The 20,073-nt window shown below is 54.2% G+C and overlaps 2 protein-coding genes across 3 annotated transcripts; one reads left to right on the top strand and one right to left on the bottom strand.

Annotated features, from left to right (window-relative positions):
• The first annotated feature begins 3,525 nt into the window (after positions 1–3,525).
• On the top strand, positions 3,526–15,943 carry Atp4a (ATPase H+/K+ transporting subunit alpha). The gene is made up of 21 exons (XM_069998615.1): positions 3,526–3,666; positions 3,761–3,820; positions 4,148–4,351; positions 5,964–6,077; positions 7,317–7,569; positions 7,699–7,967; positions 8,897–9,095; positions 9,362–9,471; positions 9,552–9,686; positions 10,301–10,493; positions 10,587–10,762; positions 11,946–12,082; positions 12,170–12,320; positions 12,399–12,567; positions 12,672–12,826; positions 13,597–13,720; positions 14,183–14,328; positions 14,836–14,969; positions 15,238–15,339; positions 15,431–15,522; positions 15,677–15,943. The coding sequence occupies exons 1-21, from the start codon at positions 3,577–3,579 to the stop codon at positions 15,703–15,705; spliced, it is 3,042 nt and encodes a 1,013-aa protein (XP_069854716.1). The 5' UTR covers positions 3,526–3,576; the 3' UTR covers positions 15,706–15,943.
• Positions 15,944–17,669: 1,726 nt separating this feature from the next.
• On the bottom strand, positions 17,670–19,891 carry Tmem147 (transmembrane protein 147). 2 transcript variants are annotated; one of them, XM_069998620.1, is made up of 7 exons: positions 19,691–19,891; positions 19,525–19,594; positions 18,630–18,689; positions 18,404–18,540; positions 18,179–18,263; positions 17,956–18,077; positions 17,670–17,872 (listed from the first exon to the last, which is right to left on the bottom strand). In XM_069998620.1, exons 1-7 carry the CDS (start codon positions 19,765–19,767, stop codon positions 17,749–17,751), a joined length of 675 nt encoding a protein of 224 aa, XP_069854721.1. In that variant the 5' UTR covers positions 19,768–19,891; the 3' UTR covers positions 17,670–17,748. The 2 variants fall into 2 exon arrangements, with proteins under 2 accessions (XP_069854721.1, XP_069854722.1); XM_069998621.1 differs by lacking the exon at positions 19,525–19,594 and having other exon boundaries at positions 19,691–19,773.
• Between the last annotated feature and the right edge of the window lie 182 nt (positions 19,892–20,073).

Here is a 20,073-nt window from a genome sequence, read left to right as displayed (position 1 = left end):
CCGGGCTGGCTTTGAACCATAATCCTCAGGTCTCAGCCTCCTGAGTAGCTAGGATTACAGGCATGAGCCACCAGTGCTCAGCTTATGAGACTCTTATCTCCAATGAACCACCAGAAAACTGGAAGGGGACTGTGGCTCAAAGTGGTAGAGCACTAGCCTTAAGCAAAAGAAGCTCAGGGACGTGCTCAGGCCTTGAGTTCAAGTCCCATGATTGTCCTCCCCTCCCCCACAAAAAAGGTGGGGGGAAGCATCTTGGGTTGGCGGGATAGCTCAGTTGATAAAGTGCTAGCTGATGAGCAAAAGCATCAGGTACCAAATTTGAGTTCTGGACTCACACCTAAAAAAAGAAATGAAAAAAAAAAAAAAAGAATCTGGGCAGGGGAAGGAAAAAGAACAGAAGGATAAAGGACAGTCAGAATTCTGAAGGACTCTGAGTCCCTAAGACTTTTTATAGGCCTGGTCCCAGGAAGTTCCTGTGCAAATCCCCCCCTAAAACCCATTTACCACCACCTGCAGATGGTTCATGCCTGTCATCCTAGCTACTCAGGAGGCTGAGGTCTGAGGATCACGGTTTGAAGCCAGCTGTGACAGGAAAGATTGTGAGACTCATCTCTAATTAACAACCCAAAGCTGAAAGTAGAGCTGTGGTTCAAGGGGTAGAGAGCTAGTCTTTTTTTTTTTTTTTTTTGGTCGGTCATGGGGCTTGAACTCTGGGCCTGGGCGCTGTCCCTCAGCTCTTCAGCTCAAGGCGAGTGCTCTACCACTTGAGCTACAGCGCCACTTCCGGTTTTCTGGTGGTTTATTGGAGATAGGAGTCTCACGGTCTCTCCTGCCTGGGCTGGCTTTGAACCGCGATCCTCAGATCTCAGCCTCCTGAGTAGCTAGGATTACAGGCGTGAGCCACCAGCGCCCGGCTGAGAGCTAGTCTTGAGTGAAGAAAGTTCAGGGGCAGCGCCCAGACTCTGAGTTCAAGTTCCAGTACCAGCACATACACATATGAACCATTTACTTGTCCCTTGTCTATTTAATAATCTATCCACTGGCTTTTCCTTCTCAGGAAAAGAAAAAGTTTTCGAATTCTGACCATTCATTGGTCTCAAGCAAGTTTCCCGTGATTTGCCCCAGTCTCAGAAAGACATGGAATTACCAAGACCATTGTGTTATGTCATACTCGCCACATTTCTGGGGAGAAGTTTTTGCCAGAAGCTGCCTATCAGCCTGAGATGCCTCTCTCTCTCTTTCTCTCTCTCTCTCTCTCTCTCTCTCTCTCTCTCTCTCTCTCTCTCTCTCTCTCTCTCCTTCCTTCCTTCCTTCCTTCCTTCCATCCTTCCTTCCTTCCTTCTTTCCCAGTCCTGGGGCTTGAACTCTGAACCAGGGCGCTGTCCCTCAGCTCTTCAGCTCAAGGCTAGCATTCTACCACTTGAGCCACTGTTTTGTTTTGTTTTTTTTTTTCCTTTCTGGTGGTTCATTTGGAGATAAGAGTCTCATGGACTTTCCTAGCCCAGGGTGGCTTTGAACCTCAATCCTCAGATCTCAGCCTTCTGAGTAGCTAGGATTATAGGCGTAAGCCGCCGACACCCGACTATTTTTTTTTTTAAAGGATTGAATCTTGGAGTCTTTATTTAAAGGCCAGTGGCTGCATGGTGGATTCCTGTCTCAAAGACCAGCAGCCAGAAAATATACTTAACACTGTTAAAAAAACAACAACAACGGGGCGGGGGGCGGGGGAGGTTGTATGTAGGAGGTCTCTGAGACATTGGGGAGGAATTCTGGGAGACTTGAAAAAAGGATGTGTGGACTCAGGATCAGGCAGTAGCTCTATGGATTCAAGACTTAGGTAATGCCTTGTGGACTCGGGTTCAGGTAGTAGCTATGTGGACTCAGGCTCAAGTAGTGACTATATGGATTCAGGCTCAGGTAGTATAGTGTAGCTACGTGCAGTCAGTATCAGACAGTAGCTCTGTGGACTCAGGCTTAGGCAACACTTTGTGGAATCAGGTTCAGGTAGTAGCTGTGTGGACTCAGGCTCAGGAAATGACTATATAAATTCAGGCTCAGGGAATGACTATATGAATTCAGGCTTAGGTAATATAGTAGCTGTACGAACTCAGGATTAGAAAGTAGCTGTGGGAATCAGGATCAGACAATGGCTATAAAGATTCAGGCTCAGGTAACATAGAAGTTGAATGGACGCAGGCTTAGGCAGTAGCTAAGTAAGAAGGGAAGCCTTTAGAAGGATGTAAACTGGAGGAGTACCCTATCTGTTTTACACCCGTAAGTTCAAGTTCAGCCAGTACTCAAATGGTCTCATTTCAAGGGCAGTCAGGTGACCACACCCCATGCTGCCTCCTCTCCTAGGCCCAGGGCAGGCTGGGGACCAGCGGCTGGGTAGTGTGGGTGAGCTTGAGCTGCTACCTGCTTTGACTTTTCCAGGTGATGCCCTGCTGAGGAAAAGGGTATCAAAAAGGTGATTAGCTTATCAAGTTCACTCATAGCTGCCCTTGGAGACACGTCAGCTCCTGGAGGCCAAAGCAAAATCATACCCAAGACTCCATCATTAGCCAAGTGCTGGTGGCTCACACCTGTCATTCTAGCTTCTCAGGAGGCTGAGATCTGAGGATCGAAGTTTGAAGCCAACCAGGCCAGGAAAGTCTGTGAGACCCTTATCTCCAGTGGCCCAGCAAAAAGCTGGAAGTGGAGCTGTGGTTCAAGTGGTAGGGAGCTAGCCTTGAGCAAAAAGAAGCTAAGGGACAGTGTCCAGGCCCTGAGTTCAAACACACACACACACACATACACACACAAGTACACACAGACCCCAACATTCTGCCAACCCTACTCCTCAATTCCAGAGAGTCCTTCCTGGAGGAACCGCAGGAGGGTTCCCAACTTTCCTTGTGCCTTTGTTTCTTTTCCTGGACAGGAATTGAAACAGCTGAAGATGTAGCATACCACTCGGGCTCTCTTTGAACCTGTTTCCCCATCTGCACAATAGGTTTATTAGAGCCCCCTCCACAAATGACCAGGAAGTTCTGCAGTTGATTTCAACCCTGAGTATTGCCACTTGACTCCCCCAGTGCCTCAGTTTCCCCAGCTGTAATGGAGTCCTCACCTGGAAGGGTCACTGGAAGGTTAAATAAGTGAATACCCGCCAGCTCAGAACACCCACTGGCTCTTCCCATTGGCTGTTCCCCATGGCTCCCGGGCTGAGTGGTAAGTTGTGCTGGGATTTGGGCCAGTTGGGGAATCCAGGAGGAAACACCTGGGCTTTCCAGGCCTGGAGGTCACTCCAAGGAGCCTTCTAGTCAGCTGCCGTCAGCCAGGTCTGCTCTGCCCCACCCCATCTGCCCTGGGTATATCAGAGCCAGTCCAGACCCCAGGAGCTGGCAGAAACAAGGAAGGCAGAGGGGCCAAGCACCATGGGGAAGGCAGTGAGTAACCCCTGTGGGGTGGGGGGGGGAGGGCAGGGGGGAGGGAGCAGGGGTCTCAGTGGCATCTCTTGCCTTCCTTGTTGCCCTCCATCCTTAGGAAAATTACGAGCTCTATTCCGTGGAGCTGGGATCTGGCCCTGGTGGGGACATGTCGGCCAAGATGAGCAAGAAGAAGGCAGGCGGTGGGGGTGGCAAGAAGAAGGAGAAGCTGGAGAACATGAAGAAGGAGATGGAGATCGTGAGCCCAGGGCTGGGGGCCAGGGAGGAGGGACGGAAAGCTGGGGGACTGGGGCCAGGAAGAGCTAGAGTCAGTGTCCTGTCCCCAACCACAGAATGACCACCAGCTGTCAGTGGCCGAACTGGAGCAGAAATACAGGACCAGTGCCACCAAGGTGAGCTGATCTGAGGATTGTGGTTCAAAACCAGCCCAGGCAGGAAAGTCCATGAGACGCTTATCTCCAATGAACCACCAGAAAACCGGACGTGGCGCTGTGGCTCAAGTGGTAGAGCGCTTGCCTTGAGCAAAAGAACTCAGGGACAGCGCCCAGGCCCTGAGTTCAAGCCCCATGACTGACAATAAAATAAAGGGTCAAACTGAGGAGAGGGGAGGAGGAGAGAGGGGAGAGGGAAGGAGAAATATGAGACACACAGGGAGGGGGAGGGCGTGTGGACTGGGCAGGAGAGCGGCCCCTGATGTGACCTTACCCCTGCATCCCCAGGGCCTGACTGCAAGCCTGGCGGCCGAGTTCCTGCTCCGGGATGGGCCCAATGCTCTGAGACCCCCAAAGGGCACCCCGGAATATGTCAAGTTTGCCCGGCAGTTGGCAGGTGGTCTGCAGTGCCTCATGTGGGTGGCCGCCGCCATCTGCCTCATTGCCTTCGCCATCCAGGCCAGCGAGGGCGACCTCACCACCGACGACAACGTGAGTGTGTGGCGCTGCCGGGCAGACATGCACACAGGGACGGGGGGTGAGGGGACGGAGGGGAGCAGCACGGACCAAAGGTCACAGGCTGAGGAGGCAGAGCCCTGGAGATCCCCATCCTGGGGGATAACGGGGGGCCAGAGGTCATAGGTCACAGGGACATTGGACATGAGAGGTGGGGGAACACGGAAATGCCATATGTAAAGATGGAAGTGGGGTGTGTGGAGATGTGGCTCAGTTGGTAGAATACTGGCCAGTGAACAAAAGCAGCAGGTACTGAGTTCGAATCCCAACTAGAACTTTTTATTTATTTATTTATTTACTTATTTTTGTCAGTCATGGGGCCTGAACTCTGGGCCTGAGCGCTGTCTCTCAGCTCTTCAGCTCAAGGCTAGCGCTCTACCACTTGAGCCACAGTGCCACTTCTGGCTTTTTCTGCTTATGTGGTGCTGAAGAATTGAACCCAGGGCCTCATGCATGCAAGGCAAGCACTCTACCACTGAGTTACCTTCCCAGCCCAACTAGAATTTTTTTTTTTTAGGTCCAAACCTAAACAACAACAAAACCCAAAGCAGATGTAGGACTTGAGTGCTGTATCTCAGGGGTTCATACTGGTCATCCTAGCTACTCAGGCGGCTGAGATCTGAGGATCACAGTTCAAAGCCAGCCTGGATAGAAAAGTCTGTGAGACTCTTTTCTCTAATGAACCACCAAAAAGCCAAAAGTGAAGCAGTGGCTCATATGGTAGAGCACCAATCTTGAGTAAAAAGACTAAAGGACAACTTGGTGCTAGTGGCTCAAACCTGTACTCCTAGCTGCTCAGGAGGCTGGGATCTGAGGATGGCGGTCGCATGAAAAGCCTATGATATTTTTATCTCCATTTAATCACCAACAAAGTCAGAAGTTGTAGTTCAAGTGGTAGAGTGGTAGCCTTGAGTGTAAAACAAACAAACAAAGGGACAGTGCCCAGGTCATGAGTTCAAGCCCCAGGATAGGTACACACACACATACACACACACACACACACACACACACACACACACACACACACACACACACACACACACACGATGCAGGAAACCTCAGAATATGGGGACTGTGAAGACCCAGGATTTAGAAGCCATAGGATTAGGGACACAGCTACATAATACACAGGAAATAAAGGTATGCATAAGCCAGGAGCTGGTGATTCACACCTGTAATCCTAGCTACTCAGGAGGCTAAGATCTGAGGATCAAGGTTCAAAGCCAACCCAGGCAGGAAAGATTCTTATCTCCAACGAACCACCAGAAAACCTGAAGTGGAGCTGTGGCTCAAAGAGGTAGAGCACTAGCCTGAGCAAAAGAGGTTCAGGAAGAGCACTCAGGCTCTGAGTTCAAGCCCATGACCAACAAAAATAAATAATAAGTAAATAAATGAATGGATGCACAGGACCCGGGGACAGGAGCTCAGACCCCAGGGAGCAGTGCGGGAGGCTTCGCAGTAGCTTGGGCGGAAACCCTGGAGGTGATGCCAAGAACACCAGGGGACACAGGAGGCCTCTTGGTGTTGGGCAACGGCCTTGGGCAGGAGTGTCCAGCCCCTGTGCATACCCTGTCCTCCCTCCCTCCAGCTCTACCTGGCCCTGGCCCTGATTGCTGTGGTGGTGGTCACTGGCTGCTTTGGCTATTATCAGGAGTTCAAAAGCACCAACATCATTGCCAGTTTCAAGAACCTGGTGCCACAGGTGGGTCCTCTCCCGTGCCTGGAGCCCTGTGACGCTTTCTATCATCCCCAACCCTCCCTCTCTAGGCTGCTCATCTCTCCCCCTATAGGAGCGGGAAGAAGTCTTTGCTGTCAAAGGCTGTATGGATATTCCTAGCATCATTTGCCAGCCATAGAAAATGATCAATGGTTGGGTGCTGGGTGGCTCACATCTGTAATCCTAGCTCCTAGGAGGTTGAAACCCGAGGAGAGCAGTTCAAAGTCAACCCCTGGCCGGAATATCTGTCAGACTTTTTTTTTTTTTTTTTTTTTTTTGTGCTGGTACTGGGGCTGGAACCCAGAGACTGAGCATTTGTCCCTAAGCTTCTTTTGCTCAAGGCTAACTTTCTACCACTTGAGTTCCATCTCCACTTCTGTTGTTTTTTGTTTTGGTAATTGAGTGGAGATAATCTTAGGGGCTTTCCTTCCATGGGCTGGCTTTGAACTTCAACCCTCAGATCTCAGCCTCCTGAGTAGCAAGGATGACAGGCATGAGCCACAAACACCTGGAAACTAGTGGTCCTGTCTGTGAGACTCATATCTCCAATTAGCCCCCAGAAAACTGGAAGTGGAGGCATGGTTCTAGTGGTAGAGCACCAGTCTTGAGTGGAAAAGCTATGGGACAACACCCAAGCCCTAAGTTCAGGCCCCAATATTTATGCATGTATGCACATGTGCACACACTTTCTTTCTTTCTTTCTTTCTTTCTTTCTTTCTTTCTTTCTTTCTTTCTTTCTTTCTTTCTTTCTTTCTTTCTTTTGTTGGTCACATGGCTTGAACTCTGGGCCTGGGCGCTGTCCCTAAGCTCTTCAGCTCAAGGCTAACACTCTACCACTTGAGCCACAGTGCCACTTCCAGTTTTCTGGTGGTTTATTGGAGAGAAGAGTCTCATGGACTTTCCTGCCTGGGATGGCTTTGAATCTGGATCCTTAGATCTCAGCCTCCTGAGTAGCTAGGATGACAGGCGTGAGCCGCTGGCGCCTGGCTACACACACATTAGTAATACAGGCAGACAGCCACAGGCAGCGGACTAGCAGGATCTGGTGTGTGTCCTGTCATGTGCCAAATTATTTCCAAGGCCTTATAAAGCCCTCAGGCCAGATGTTCCCCACTCCTTCTTTTAGGGCCTCAATTCTTCCCACCTTCCACCTCCTTATGTCCCTAAACCCACTCAGCGAAGTCTACCTGCACCTGTCTCATGCCACTCTGCTGTCCCCCACAGCAAGCCACTGTGATCCGGGATGGGGACAAGTTCCAGATCAATGCAGACCAGCTAGTGGTGGGTGATTTGGTGGAGATGAAAGGCGGGGACCGCGTGCCGGCAGACATCCGTATCCTGTCAGCCCAGGGCTGTAAGGTGGACAACTCTTCACTCACGGGAGAATCGGAACCACAGACCCGCTCTCCAGAGTGCACACACGAAAGCCCCCTGGAGACCCGCAACATCGCCTTCTTCTCCACCATGTGCCTTGAGGGTCTGTGCTCCTCCTTGAGAGCCACCACTGCCTTCGTTAGGCTCCCCCCCTCTTATCTTCTGTGACCCACACCTCCCCACTCCCAGGACAGCCACAGAGAAGGCTCACCCCCAGCTGCTCTCCCTGCAGGCACGGCTCAGGGTCTGGTGGTGAACACAGGGGACCGCACGATCATCGGCCGGATCGCATCGCTGGCCTCGGGAGTGGAGAACGAGAAGACACCTATCGCCATTGAGATCGAACACTTTGTGGACATCATCGCGGGCCTGGCCATCCTCTTTGGTGCTACCTTTTTTGTGGTGGCCATGTGCATCGGTTACACCTTCCTGCGGGCCATGGTGTTCTTCATGGCCATTGTGGTGGCTTATGTGCCAGAGGGGCTGCTGGCCACTGTCACAGTGAGTGGGGGACACAGAAGGGGACCGAGAGAGCTCAGAGCCTGTTCATCTGTTTACCCATCCAGGCTTTCCCCCATTATCTCCCTTTCTGTCCCTCATCCATCCATCTCCCTGCCATTCACCCTCTACTTTCCCATCATCCATTGGTTCAGCAACCACTGAATGCGTGAAGGCTCAGGGAGAAGGCTTGAGGCCTAGTGTGGGCAGCAAGCGTGTATCTAGGCTCTTTTGCGTGTGTGTGTGTGTGTGTGTGTGTGTGTGTGTGTGTGAGAGAGAGAGAGAGAGAGAGAGAGAGAGAGAGTTGTGGGACTGTCCCTAAGTTGTTTTGCTCAAGGCTAGGGCTCTACCACTTTAAGCCACAGCTTTACCTCCAGTTTTCTGGTGATTAATTGGAGCTAAGAGTCTCATGGACTTTCCTGCACAGGCTTGCTTCAAATTTCGATCCTCAGATCTGAGCCTCCTGAATAGAATTACAGGAGTGAGCCACTGGCACCTGGCTCCAAGCATTCATTTACATATTTATTTTCTGCTGGTACTGGGGTTTGAACTCAGGACCCAGGCACTGTCTCTTGTTTTTTCACTCAAAGCTGGTGCTCTACCACTTGGAACACAGTCCACTTCTAGGTTTTTGTTTTTTTTGTGTAGTTTATTGGAGATAAGAGTCTCATAGACGTTTTCTGTGCTGGCTCTGAATTATAATCTTCAGATTTCAGCCTCTTGAGTAGCTAGGATGACAGGCATGAGCCACCAGCAACCTGGCTTAAGCCTTTTTCATTCTGTTCAGTTTTGCTTTGGGGAGCAGGATGCTGCACTTGCCAGATGATGGCTGGAATAAAGGATCCCCTTCTCATCTCCAGCTCTGAGAGAGGAGTAGAAGGTACTGGAAGCAGTAATTGGCTCCAATGCCTGCATCTCCCACCTCTCCTCAGGTCTGCCTGTCCCTGACAGCCAAGCGGCTGGCCAGCAAGAACTGCGTGGTCAAGAACCTGGAAGCTGTGGAGACCCTGGGCTCCACATCGGTGATCTGCTCCGACAAGACGGGGACCCTCACCCAGAACCGCATGACTGTGTCACACCTGTGGTTTGACAACCACATCCACACAGCAGACACCACGGAAGACCAGTCAGGTGTGGAGGTGGGGGGAAGAGGGGGGCAGGTTCCGGTTTGTGGTGATCTTAAGTGAGCTTAGGGAAGGCTTTAAATTAATGGGGGGGGTCTCCTCAGCTCGTGTCTGTCAGGGGGCTCAGAATCCCATCTCAGAGACTTGAAGACTTGATACGGGGTCTGGGGAGCAGGTCCTGTTGTGGGGTGTGAGGAGGGGACCTGTGGGACAGGCTCGGGGGGCTCTGCCCCGGCCTCCCTCCTGGCCCCAACCTGGATGCTTGGTCTCCAGGACAGACGTTTGACCAGTCCTCGGAGACGTGGCGGGCGCTGTGCCGCGTGCTCACCCTCTGCAACAGGGCCGCCTTCAAGTCTGGCCAGGACGCCGTTCCTGTGCCCAAGGTGAGAGCCTGGGGGACGCCAGGGGATGCGGGGAGCCTGGTGACACCCACTGCGACCTTGACCTTTGTCCTCGCTCCCAGCGCATCGTGATCGGAGATGCGTCGGAGACTGCACTGCTCAAGTTCTCAGAGCTGACGCTGGGCAACGCCATGGGCTACCGGGACCGGTTCCCCAAAGTCTGTGAGATCCCCTTCAACTCCACCAACAAGTTCCAGGTGCGCAGGGGGATGCAACGGGCCCCGCCCGCGAGCCTCAGGCCCCGCCCACCAAGCCAAAGCCCCGCCCACCAGGCCCCGCCCACCAGGCCCCGCCCACGAGTCCCCATTCCAGGAGACCACCGATAGCAGGCCTAGGGTGGGGTCCCTTATTTCTTCACATTCGAACCCCATCCCCATTTCCCATCCTGCCACAGGCCCAGTCCCTCCCTGGTTAGGCCACACCCCCCAGTCCCTCCCCCACCCACGCCCTGCAGACTTCTCATTTTGGGGTGTAGGGAGTCGGGAGTAACTACTCATGAAATGTCTCCAGTCCAACTCTGCACCCCACTCTGCTCATTCCTGGTGCCCAGGACCTTGTCCTAGTCTTTAGTCTTTACCAAAGTCTGTCCCCGGGTACAAGCGCCTTCATCCCTACACTCCCAGGCCGCGTTCTCAGCCCCGCCCCACCTTTCAGGCCACGCCCACACCTCAGCCCCGCCCCGAGTAACCGCTCCCACAAACACAACTCCGCCCTTGGTGGTCACGCCCACAGCCCAGTCCTCCCCGTGACCACGCCCTCAGCCCCCACGGTACGGCCACGCCCACATGTGGCCACGCCCCTCCTCCCGCAGCTGTCCATCCACACGCTGGAGGACCCACGTGACCCGCGGCACTTGCTGGTGATGAAGGGCGCCCCCGAGCGCGTGCTGGAGCGCTGCAGCTCCATTCTCATCAAGGGCCAGGAGCTGCCCCTGGACGAGCAATGGCGCGAGGCCTTCCAGACGGCCTACCTCAGCCTGGGGGGCCTGGGCGAGCGCGTGCTGGGTGAGCCCGCCTGGCCGGGCCCGGGGAGGGCCGGGGGGGGGGCGTGGTGCCTCCCCTCCACCTTCCCCCTCACGCTCCCTGCTTCCCGGCCAGGCTTCTGCCAGCTCTACCTGAATGAGAAGGACTACCCGCCTGGTTATGCCTTCGACGCGGAGGCCATGAACTTTCCCAGTAGTGGCCTCTGCTTTGCGGGACTTGTCTCCATGATTGATCCTCCCCGGGCCACTGTCCCCGATGCTGTGCTCAAATGCCGGACCGCAGGCATCCGGGTACGCCACTGATGGGGGGGGGTGAGGACGGAGGATGGATGAATGGGGGGGGGTTTGAGGTGACAGAAAATCCCAACTACAAACTCCTGAGAAATAGGAGAAGGACAAAAAGAAAATTCAGATATAGCTGGATCCAGGAGCCCAGTGTCGTTAGGGATTCACCTTTCTCCTGGCCTCTGCCCTGCTTTTCTCTCTCTGTTCCCCCTCACCCCACCCCAGTAGCTTTAACTTACACCTCTCACCTGTCAGTTGCCAGATTGGGTCACATATTTATTCACCCCTGGACCAGTTATTACTGTGTGTAACTGGGACAGAATAGTTTGTTGGGGCCAGGTCTGGGCTTAAGTGCCCAATCATAGCCAGGGATCTCATTTCAACCCAATGGCCAGAAGGACTGACATTGTTCTTAAATGACAGATCAAGGGTAAAGAGCTGCTGGAGAACAAACCCTTCCAGTGGTCTTTAAGGACCTAGCAAGTGGCTTTGCCATCTTTCTAATCTACTCCTTAATTCTCTTACCTCTTATCCACTCCTCTCTAGGCACCTCTATTTTCCCAGAAATTCAAACATGTTCTCACCCCAGGGCCTTTGCACTGACAGTTCTTCCTTCAAAGATCTCTCTTCCTCCAGGTCTCCGCTTAAATGTCACCTTTCCAATAAAGCCTTTGCTGGGCCTAATCAAGTTGAGCTACTCCTTCATGGGGCTTATTTTCCCTTCTTTTATTAGCATGCTGTATAACTCATTTGTTTAATTTGCCTGTTTTCTGTCTCTTCCTGTCAGAATGTCAGCTTCTCAAAGACAGGAACTGGTAGTTTTTTTTTTTAGTCAGTTGTGGGGCTTGAACTCTGGGCCTGGGCGCTGTTCCTCAGCTCTTTAGCTCAAGACTAGCACTCTACCACTTGAACTACAGCACCACTTCCAGTTTTCTGGTGGTTTATTGGCGATAAGAGTTTCACGGACTTTCCTGCCCGGGCTGGCTTTGAACTGTGATTGTGATCCTCAGATCTCAGCCTCCTGAGTAGCTAGGATTACAGGCGTGAGCTACCAGCACCCAACTCTGGTGGTGTTTTGTCTAGGCAAGATAGTAGGTCATCATGCTTGGTTGAGACAATCAATGGAGCATATGAGCTTTCTCTCAGGGAAGATGGGGAGCTTGGGTCTGCTGCCTCCTACCCCTTGCAGGTGATCATGGTGACGGGTGACCATCCCATCACAGCCAAGGCCATCGCAGCCAGTGTGGGCATCATCTCAGAAGGCAGCGAGACGGTGGAGGACATTGCTGCTCGCCTCCGGGTACCTGTGGACCAGGTTAACAGGAAGTAAGCCCTTCAGCCCTCCCCCATAGCTCTCCCTGCATCCCATGCAGCCAGAAGAGGTCCCAGCTCAGCACTCCTCCCCCTCCCCAGAGATGCCCGTGCCTGCGTGATCAATGGCATGCAGCTGAAAGACATGGACCCAGCCGAGCTGGTGGAGGCATTGCGTACCCACCCCGAGATGGTGTTCGCTCGTACCAGTCCCCAGCAGAAGCTGGTGATCGTGGAGAGCTGCCAGCGGCTGGTGAGAGCCTGACTGGGGTGGGTGGCAGATGGGCCAGGCTAGACCCTGAGCATTCTCCCACTGAGCACTTTCCTGCAGGGTGCAATCGTGGCTGTAACAGGGGATGGCGTGAACGACTCCCCCGCCCTGAAGAAGGCAGACATTGGTGTAGCCATGGGCATCGCTGGCTCAGATGCTGCGAAAAATGCAGCCGACATGATTCTGTTGGATGACAACTTTGCTTCCATTGTGACAGGCGTGGAACAGGGTCTGAGCTGGGCCAAGGAAAGTGGGGGGCGGGGCATGGGCAGTGTGTGGGCTCCGGAGGAAATGGGCTGGGAGGAGGCTGATGTATCTGCTGCCTCCCTACAGGCCGGCTGATCTTTGACAATCTGAAGAAGTCTATCGCGTACACCTTGACCAAGAACATTCCAGAACTGACACCCTACCTCATTTACATCACCGTCAGTGTGCCCCTGCCCCTTGGGTGCATCACCATCCTCTTTATTGAACTCTGCACTGACATTGTGAGTTCAGTCCCCAGGCCCTGTGCTGTGGTGCCCCACCCCCCCCTAGTGGCCACAATAGGCCAAGATTAACATGCGTGCGTGTGTGTGTGTGTGTGTGTGTGTGTGTGTGAGATTAACATGCGTGCGTGTGTGTGTGTGTGTGTGTGTGTGTGTGTGTTGCTGCTACTGAGGCTTGAACTCAGGGACTGAGCACTGTCCCTGAGCTTTTTCACTCAAGGCTAGTGCACTGTCCCTGAGCTTTTTCACTCAAGGCTAGTGCTCTGCCACTTCAGACACAGAGGTGGAGAGTGACAGAGACATGGAGACAGAGACAAGAGACACACAAAAGCAGAGACAGTCATAGAAAATGGCTAGAGACTAGACACACAGAAACTAAGAATCCAGGAACTGGATGGCTGTAGTGCATTCCTGTGATCCAAGCTACTCAGGAGGCTGAGATCTGAGGATCTTAGTTTGAAGCCAGTATCTGGACAAGCAAGTCTGTGAGACTCATCTCCAATTAATCAGCAAAAAAGCTCACATGGTAGAGCACCAGTCTTGAGTGAAAAAGCTAAGAGATAGGGGCTGGAGAGGATGGGGGAGAGGGAGAAAGTAAGAGAGCCAATGACAGCGCAACAAAAGCTAACCTTTTAATGGAGATGACACATGACCCAGACTGGCCGCTGCAGACCCTGCCTCTTGTTCTTGCCCGGTGGGTGGAGGATGGCTGGTAGTGTGGGACAGGACCCTGGCCACCCTCAGCTCTAATTCCTTCTGCTCTCGGCCAGTTCCCATCCGTGTCCCTGGCGTATGAGAAGGCAGAGAGTGACATCATGCACCTGCGTCCGCGGAACCCCAGACGCGACCGCTTGGTCAATGAGCCCCTGGCTGCCTATTCCTATTTCCAGATAGGTGAGCATGCATTGGGGCTCTTCTTGCTGCACACAACTGCCTGGGTATCTGATCTTGGGTCCCCTCTATCCCTGCTTTCCCTTGGGTCATTGTTTCTGAGGGTTCTCTACATTTTTCTATATCCCTCTCCCCTTTTTCTGCCTCTGTCTCATGTTTATCTCAGGGCCTTGTTTGTTTTTTTTTTTGTCCTGGGGCTTGAACTCAGGGCCTGAAAGCTGTCGTTGACTCTTTTGCTCAAGACTAGCATTCTACCATTTTGAGCCACAGCTCCACTTCCAGTTTTCTGGTGGTTCATGGGAGATAATCTCACGGACTTTCCTGCCCAGGCTGGCTTCAAACCTTGATCCTCAGATCCCAGGTTCCTGAGTAGCTTGGATGACAGGTGTAAGCTACCGGTGCCCGGCTTTCTCTTGATCTTGACCTAATGTCCCTGCCCCTTCCTGCTGCCCACCTCTTTCCCAGGGGCCATCCAGTCTTTTGCTGGCTTCGCCGACTACTTCACGGCCATGGCGCAGGAGGGCTGGTTTCCTCTGCTGTGTGTGGGGCTGCGGCCACAGTGGGAGGATCACCACCTACAAGATCTGCAGGACAGCTATGGCCAGGAGTGGGTGAGCTCCTGTCCACTCAATCCTGGGACTGCCCTGATCCTGTGCTACCTGATCTGGGGCCGTCCACCGTGGCTCTATGGGGACAGGCTAGCCAGAGCATCTGGGGGCACCCAGCTGTGCTGGTGCCTTCTTGGAGGCAGATTGCCTGGGCTTGTGGTCTGGTATGGCTTTGACAAGACGTGTGCCCTTGGGCAAGTAGCTTTGCGTCTCTGTGCCTTGTTTCCCACTGGTCTCTGCAAATCCTGTCTTGGGACTCCAGTCCTTCCTTTCCGGGCCTCTCCCCTGGGCTGTCCAGGAAGCTGCTCCTCTGCTTTGGTTGTGAATGCCAGGCAGCTCGCTGCACAGCCTGTGCAGCAGCATCTGAGCTGCTGCATGCTCAGGTCACACAGAGCTAGCAGCCGAGCCTCCTGTGAGGGAGAGGGAGGCATGGGGGGTCCTGGCCCAGGGCCATGGGGCCCCCGGGGGTGGCTGATCTGCCTGGGCTCAGGCTGGCTTGGTTTTGTCCAGACGTTCGGGCAGCGCCTGTACCAGCAGTACACCTGCTACACCGTGTTCTTCATCAGCATCGAGATGTGCCAGATCGCAGACGTGCTCATCCGCAAGACGCGCCGCCTCTCGGCTTTCCAGCAGGGCTTCTTCAGGTGACCCCACTGTCCCCTGCATGTCCACCCCCTGTCCCCCTACCCCCTGGCACTGGTCCCTCCCCATACTGGCAAGCCCCCCGCACCGCCACGGCAGGCTGGGCACCGGTGCATTAGTCCTTGCTGATATAGTGGGGGGACTGCCACCCCAGAGGTGCAGCCACCCCATGTTTAGTGTCTGAGGACGCCCCGCTGCCACTACCTTTAGTCCACCATGACTCAGTGCTGAGCTCCCAGCCTGCCTAAGCTTGTCCTCCCTCCCTGGCAGGAACCGGATCCTGGTGATCGCCATCGTGTTCCAGGTGTGCATCGGCTGCTTCCTGTGTTACTGCCCGGGGATGCCCAACATCTTCAACTTCATGCCGATCCGGTGAGGGGCTGGGGCCCGGCGGGGGGATGGGGTGTGGGGTGTGGACATGGTCTGGGCATTGCCCTCACCCACCGTCCCCCTGCACCTGCAGCTTCCAGTGGTGGCTGGTCCCCATGCCCTTTGGCCTGCTCATCTTCGTCTATGATGAGATCCGCAAACTCGGAGTTCGCTGCTGCCCAGGGAGTGAGTGTGGGGGCTGGGTGCCCCTGACTTGTGATCATCCACCGCACCTCTCAATCCTCTCCCCGCCCACCCCCCAACTCATTCCCTCACCTTGGGGCCTGGCTCCCTACTTCGCAGGTCGTGCTCTAAGCCTTCTCCTTCCCCCCTCCCCCAGGCTGGTGGGACCAGGAACTCTACTATTGAAAGGACACTGTGCCTACTACAGGTAGACACACGGCTCCTCCACAACAGCTGCACAGCCCAACAGTGTCACGCCTGCACCTGTGCGTGTCCCATCCAGAGAGGCCCTGCCCACTGTTCCCCCAGCCCATCCCTGCCCCTGAGCCTGGAGAAACAGCTTCCCAGGGGGCTGGCACCTCCCAGTGGGGTGTGTGGATGGGAGCGTGGGTCTGGGGGCTGCTGGGTGGAAAAGTTCACACTGCCTGAGAGTAATAAAACCATCCTATGCTGGGAGCTGGCAAGTGCCATCCAGACTCTGTTGCTTAGCTTGTCATACCCACTGTGCCCACAGGCACTGGTCCCCTGCACATCCTGACATGGCATCTAGGCCACCGCCACCACCTTGACCAGCCCTGGCCTCCTGGCTTCAATTTCCACTCAACAATCATGGCCTGGACCCGTCCTTCCCCCTGCCTACAATTCCTCCTTGTCCTGTTCAATTCTCAGCCACACCTCCATCAGCCTAGGCTCCATCGGAAAGCACCTCTGGGGTCAGGGGCCGGTGTCTGGTACTTGTTTTCTTGGCTACTCAGTTGGATGAGATCTGAGGATCATGGTTTGAAGCCAATCTGAGCAGGAAAGTCTATGAAGACTTTTATCTCCAATGAATCACCAAAAAGCTAGGAATGGAGCTGTGGCTCAAGTGGTAGAGCGTTAGCCTTGAGTAAAACTCAGAGACAGTGCCAGGCCCTTCAGTTCAAGCCTCAGGATTGGTGTGCATGTGCATGAGCATGCGCTCACACACACAGCACCACTTATAGGTTCCATAGACCCTGTTTTCCTGTTACAAACCTGAGGCCTGGACCCTTACTGTCCTCCCACTGCCCAGGCTTCCATCCCAGCTCTGCCATTTCTGGCCCATGATCTCACAGAACATCTCCCCAGGTGGGGTGCGTCCCATCCCCCTTCCTCTAGCATGAAGTCAGATGATCAATGACTCCCAGGCCTGGCCAGACATCTACCTGTGGAGTGGGGCCAGCTGATGGCTTCCCATCAGAGGACAAACGATCTTTCTAGAAACACCAAGACTAGCATAGGAGAGCCAAACAGAGCTGTCTCTTCCTAAGACCTCATGAGCTTGGCAGAGAAAGGATGAGCCATTGGGAACAGCAGGGCTGGGCACCTCACACGACAACGATGATGATGGAGCTGGAAGCATGGCACTCCAAGTCCTGCCTGACACGGAGGCCCACAGGAGAAAGGGATGGGGTGCAAGGTGGGCGCTGGCAGGGGGTGAGCCCGGCAGGACACTATGCCAGCTGGTCAGGCTGTTTGCTATTTGGCTGTAACTGAAATAGTCCACCACTCTGAGGAAGACACAGGGCAAGGATTTCCAAAAGCTACAGAACTGAGTGAAAGCACTGAAAAGCCAGGATCCAACTGTGGTGGCTTGAATGAATACTAACAGAGTCTGTGTGTGTGTGTGTTGAAGCTTGAATTCAGGACCTGTGCACTGTCCCTTAGCTTTTTTCCTATCACTTGAGCCTCTACTTCCATCTTTTTGGAAATAAGAATCTAATGACCCTTCCTGACTGGGCTGCCTTTGAACCATGGTCCTCACATCTGAGTACCTGGGATTACAGGAGTGAGCCAGTGGCACTGGGCTTAGTGATCATCTACTTCAAGACTTCAGGCCACTGTGGGAACCTCAGGAGCCCGAGGACCTACTCCAGGAACACAGAACAAGGCTGGGGGCTGGCAGTACCCCATCCTGTCTACTTGGTTTTCTTTTTTTTTTTTTGTCGGTCGTGGGGCTTGAATTCTGGGCTTGGGCGCTGTCCCTGTGTTCTTCAGCTCAAGGCGAGCGCTCTACCGCTTGAGCCACAGCAACCACTTGGTCTACTTGGTCGCAGAGGCAGAACAAAGAGTCTCTAGCACAGATATGGGCATGAAAGTGGCAAACTTGACAGGGAAACAGAGGCAGGAACAACTTTCCAAATACTGTTTACTTCATAAACACCTGGAGAGAGGCAGGGAAACAGGTCCAGTGACTCTGGGACACCAAGTCTAGGAGTGCACATTGACGACGGCGATGTACAGGGCCAAGGTACTGAGGGCCAGCAGCCCCGTGACTACCGCTCGGGCCAGCAGTGCTGTCCAGCTGCCCAGGGAGCAAAGGTGTACAAAGGTCCTAGAGGAAGACAGCACTGTGAGGAAAGGAGAAGAGAAAACTCACCCTCCTTTGCACCCAGCTTCAAATCCCACTCGACTCACTCCATGACAAACGCCTTGTAGACACTGAGAAACATGAGGAGGAGGACAGCTGGCCGGAAAGTGTGGTAGAGGTCGTAGCGTGTGATCATCCAGACCTGGGCCGAGGCGACGATGTAATGCACCTGGAGGGGGAGAAGCAGGAGGGAAAGCAGTCAGGGCCAGGCTTTCGTGGGCAGTGGCAGCACACACAGGTGGTGAGGAGGGGCAGATGCCGACTACGCACCAGGCTGATGTTGGAGTCGATGCTCATCTGGATGTATTTCCAGTCAAACTCAATGCCCCGCGCTCCGACCCACAGGGGGATGCAGCTGAGGAATGCAAAGAGAAGCAATCTCTGGTACCCAGACACCTTCTACATCCAAACTCCAAACCTTCTCCTGCCAGTATCTCTGTAGAACCCAGGGTGTCCCTGTCCTCAAGGGACAGAGTTCCAGGCTGTTCTACACACCGGGACATAATGAGTTCTGCGGTGGCCCAGCCAAGGGCAGCTACCATGATCTTGTACTCTCCCTTGCCGGCATTCCGGGACATGACAAGGTTGAGGCCTATCAGGTCTGCCACATCCACGCTGGCCTTCATGAATTCCTGTGGGTCAGGTGGAGGCTGACATAAGCACTGGGGTATAACAGGTGGGCCATTCTTGTCCCTCCCCACACCCTTCTGGTCTCACTCACCCCAATGAAGTCATAGATGCCTCCTTCCCAGGTGGGGAAGAAAGTGGCCAAGAACAGCATCTGAAAAGAGAAAGCAGAAAGGTCACCTCCAGGGAAAGGGAGAAGGGGAGCTAAGCCACTGTGGGTTTGATGGGAAGTTAGGGTGCAGATGGAAAGCAGGGAACTTGGTTCCAGGGGCTCATCTGGAAGAGGTGGTGAGATTGCATCATTGGGGTTGACAGAGGAGGTGGTGCTTTGGCCTCTTAAGGGGCTGAAAGTTCTCAGAGGATGGGGGCTAAGTCTAGAAAGGCTGGAGAGAGATCAGTGGGTAACGAGGAGATCCACCACCCTGGAGCATGGCTCAGTTTGTAGAGTGCTAGCCAAAGAGGCAAAGTGACAGATGGTGGGTTCGAGTCTGTTTCGCAAAAGCAGAACAGTACTTAAGCCAGGAGCTGGTGGCTCGCACCTGTAATCCTAGCTACTCTGGAGGCTGAGATCTCAAATTGTGGTTCAAGGCCAGCCAGGGCAGGAAAGTCCCTGAGACTCTTATCTACAAGAACCACCAGAAGACCGGAAGTGGCTCGGCTCACAGTGATCTAGAGCTTGCCTTGAGCAAAAGAGCTCAGGCATAGTATCCAGACCCTGAGTTCAAGCCCTATGACCGACTAAAAATTAAAAAAATAATAATAATAAAGAGACCAACTCGACAAGTGTGATTTTTCTCCATTTTAATCACAAGTGCTTAGAAAAAGTGGCTTCACGATCTCTCCCCGGGTTCATACACACGATCTTTCTAAAGTGCGTCGGGCTATAGGATGGGGGAGGGGGGAGGGGAGGTTCCCCAGCGTCGGGGAGCTGGCTCCCCGGGATCTGGAAAGCCTAGAGTCCAGAACACGTGGGTCCGGGAGGCCCTCACCTTGCATAGCTGCACAAAGAGGTAGGTGACCCCGGCCTGGACGCATTTCCAGAAGGCGTTGTACTCAGACCTGGAGAAGCGGTCGGTGAGCGGCCGGCCCGGCAGGCGGGGGACGTCCCTCCCCGCACCCACTCGGAACCCCCGCGCCCGCTCCGCCCGCACTCACAGGCCGCTGCACTTGTACGTGATGAAGTAGGGAAAGTAGGCCAAGGCGAAGCAGTTCCCGAAGTGGAACAGAGTCATGACGCCGGCCGCCCGGTCCCCGCCGCAGCGGGAGTCACCAGGCACGGCGTCTCCGAGCCGGGTCCCTCGGTTCGACCGGCGCCCGGGCCAGGCGCCCACTTGACTGGGTCGCAGTCTGCGCGCGAAGCCTTCCGGGAGTTGTAGTCCAGCTCCGGGGAAGCGTCGCGCGCAGTGACGTCAGAACACCCGCCACACCCGGTCTTTAAACTTTTCCGCTGGTCCCGTCTACGCCCCGTCTCCGCTGGGGAACCGGCGCCATCCCCTTCGGACGCCCGCCGTCGAACGCAGACCTCCACCCACCCTGCG

Source organism: Dipodomys merriami, unplaced genomic scaffold (assembly GCF_024711535.1).
Source record: "Dipodomys merriami isolate MVZ:Mamm:240054 unplaced genomic scaffold, mDipMer1.0.p SCAF_52, whole genome shotgun sequence".
Lineage (NCBI taxonomy): Eukaryota > Metazoa > Chordata > Mammalia > Rodentia > Heteromyidae > Dipodomys > Dipodomys merriami.
The sequence above is the reverse complement of the archived record's forward strand: the minus strand, read 5'-3'. Positions and strand labels throughout refer to the sequence as shown.

Excerpts from the sequence above, each read along its gene's own strand:
- Atp4a (XM_069998615.1), top strand. The coding sequence starts at position 3,577 with ATGTCGGCCAAGATGAGCAAGAAGAAGGCAGGCGGTGGGGGTGGCAAG. Across the intron at positions 9,096-9,361 it reads CACCACGGAAGACCAGTCAG|GACAGACGTTTGACCAGTCC; the intron begins GTGTGGAGGTGG and ends CTTGGTCTCCAG. Across the intron at positions 15,523-15,676 it reads AGTTCGCTGCTGCCCAGGGA|GCTGGTGGGACCAGGAACTC; the intron begins GTGAGTGTGGGG and ends CCCCTCCCCCAG.
- Tmem147 (XM_069998620.1), bottom strand. The coding sequence starts at position 19,767 with ATGACTCTGTTCCACTTCGGGAACTGCTTCGCCTTGGCCTACTTTCCC. Across the intron at positions 19,595-19,690 it reads ACGTACAAGTGCAGCGGCCT|GTCTGAGTACAACGCCTTCT; the intron begins GTGAGTGCGGGC and ends CCGCTTCTCCAG. Across the intron at positions 18,541-18,629 it reads GCATCTATGACTTCATTGGG|GAATTCATGAAGGCCAGCGT; the intron begins GTGAGTGAGACC and ends CCTGACCCACAG.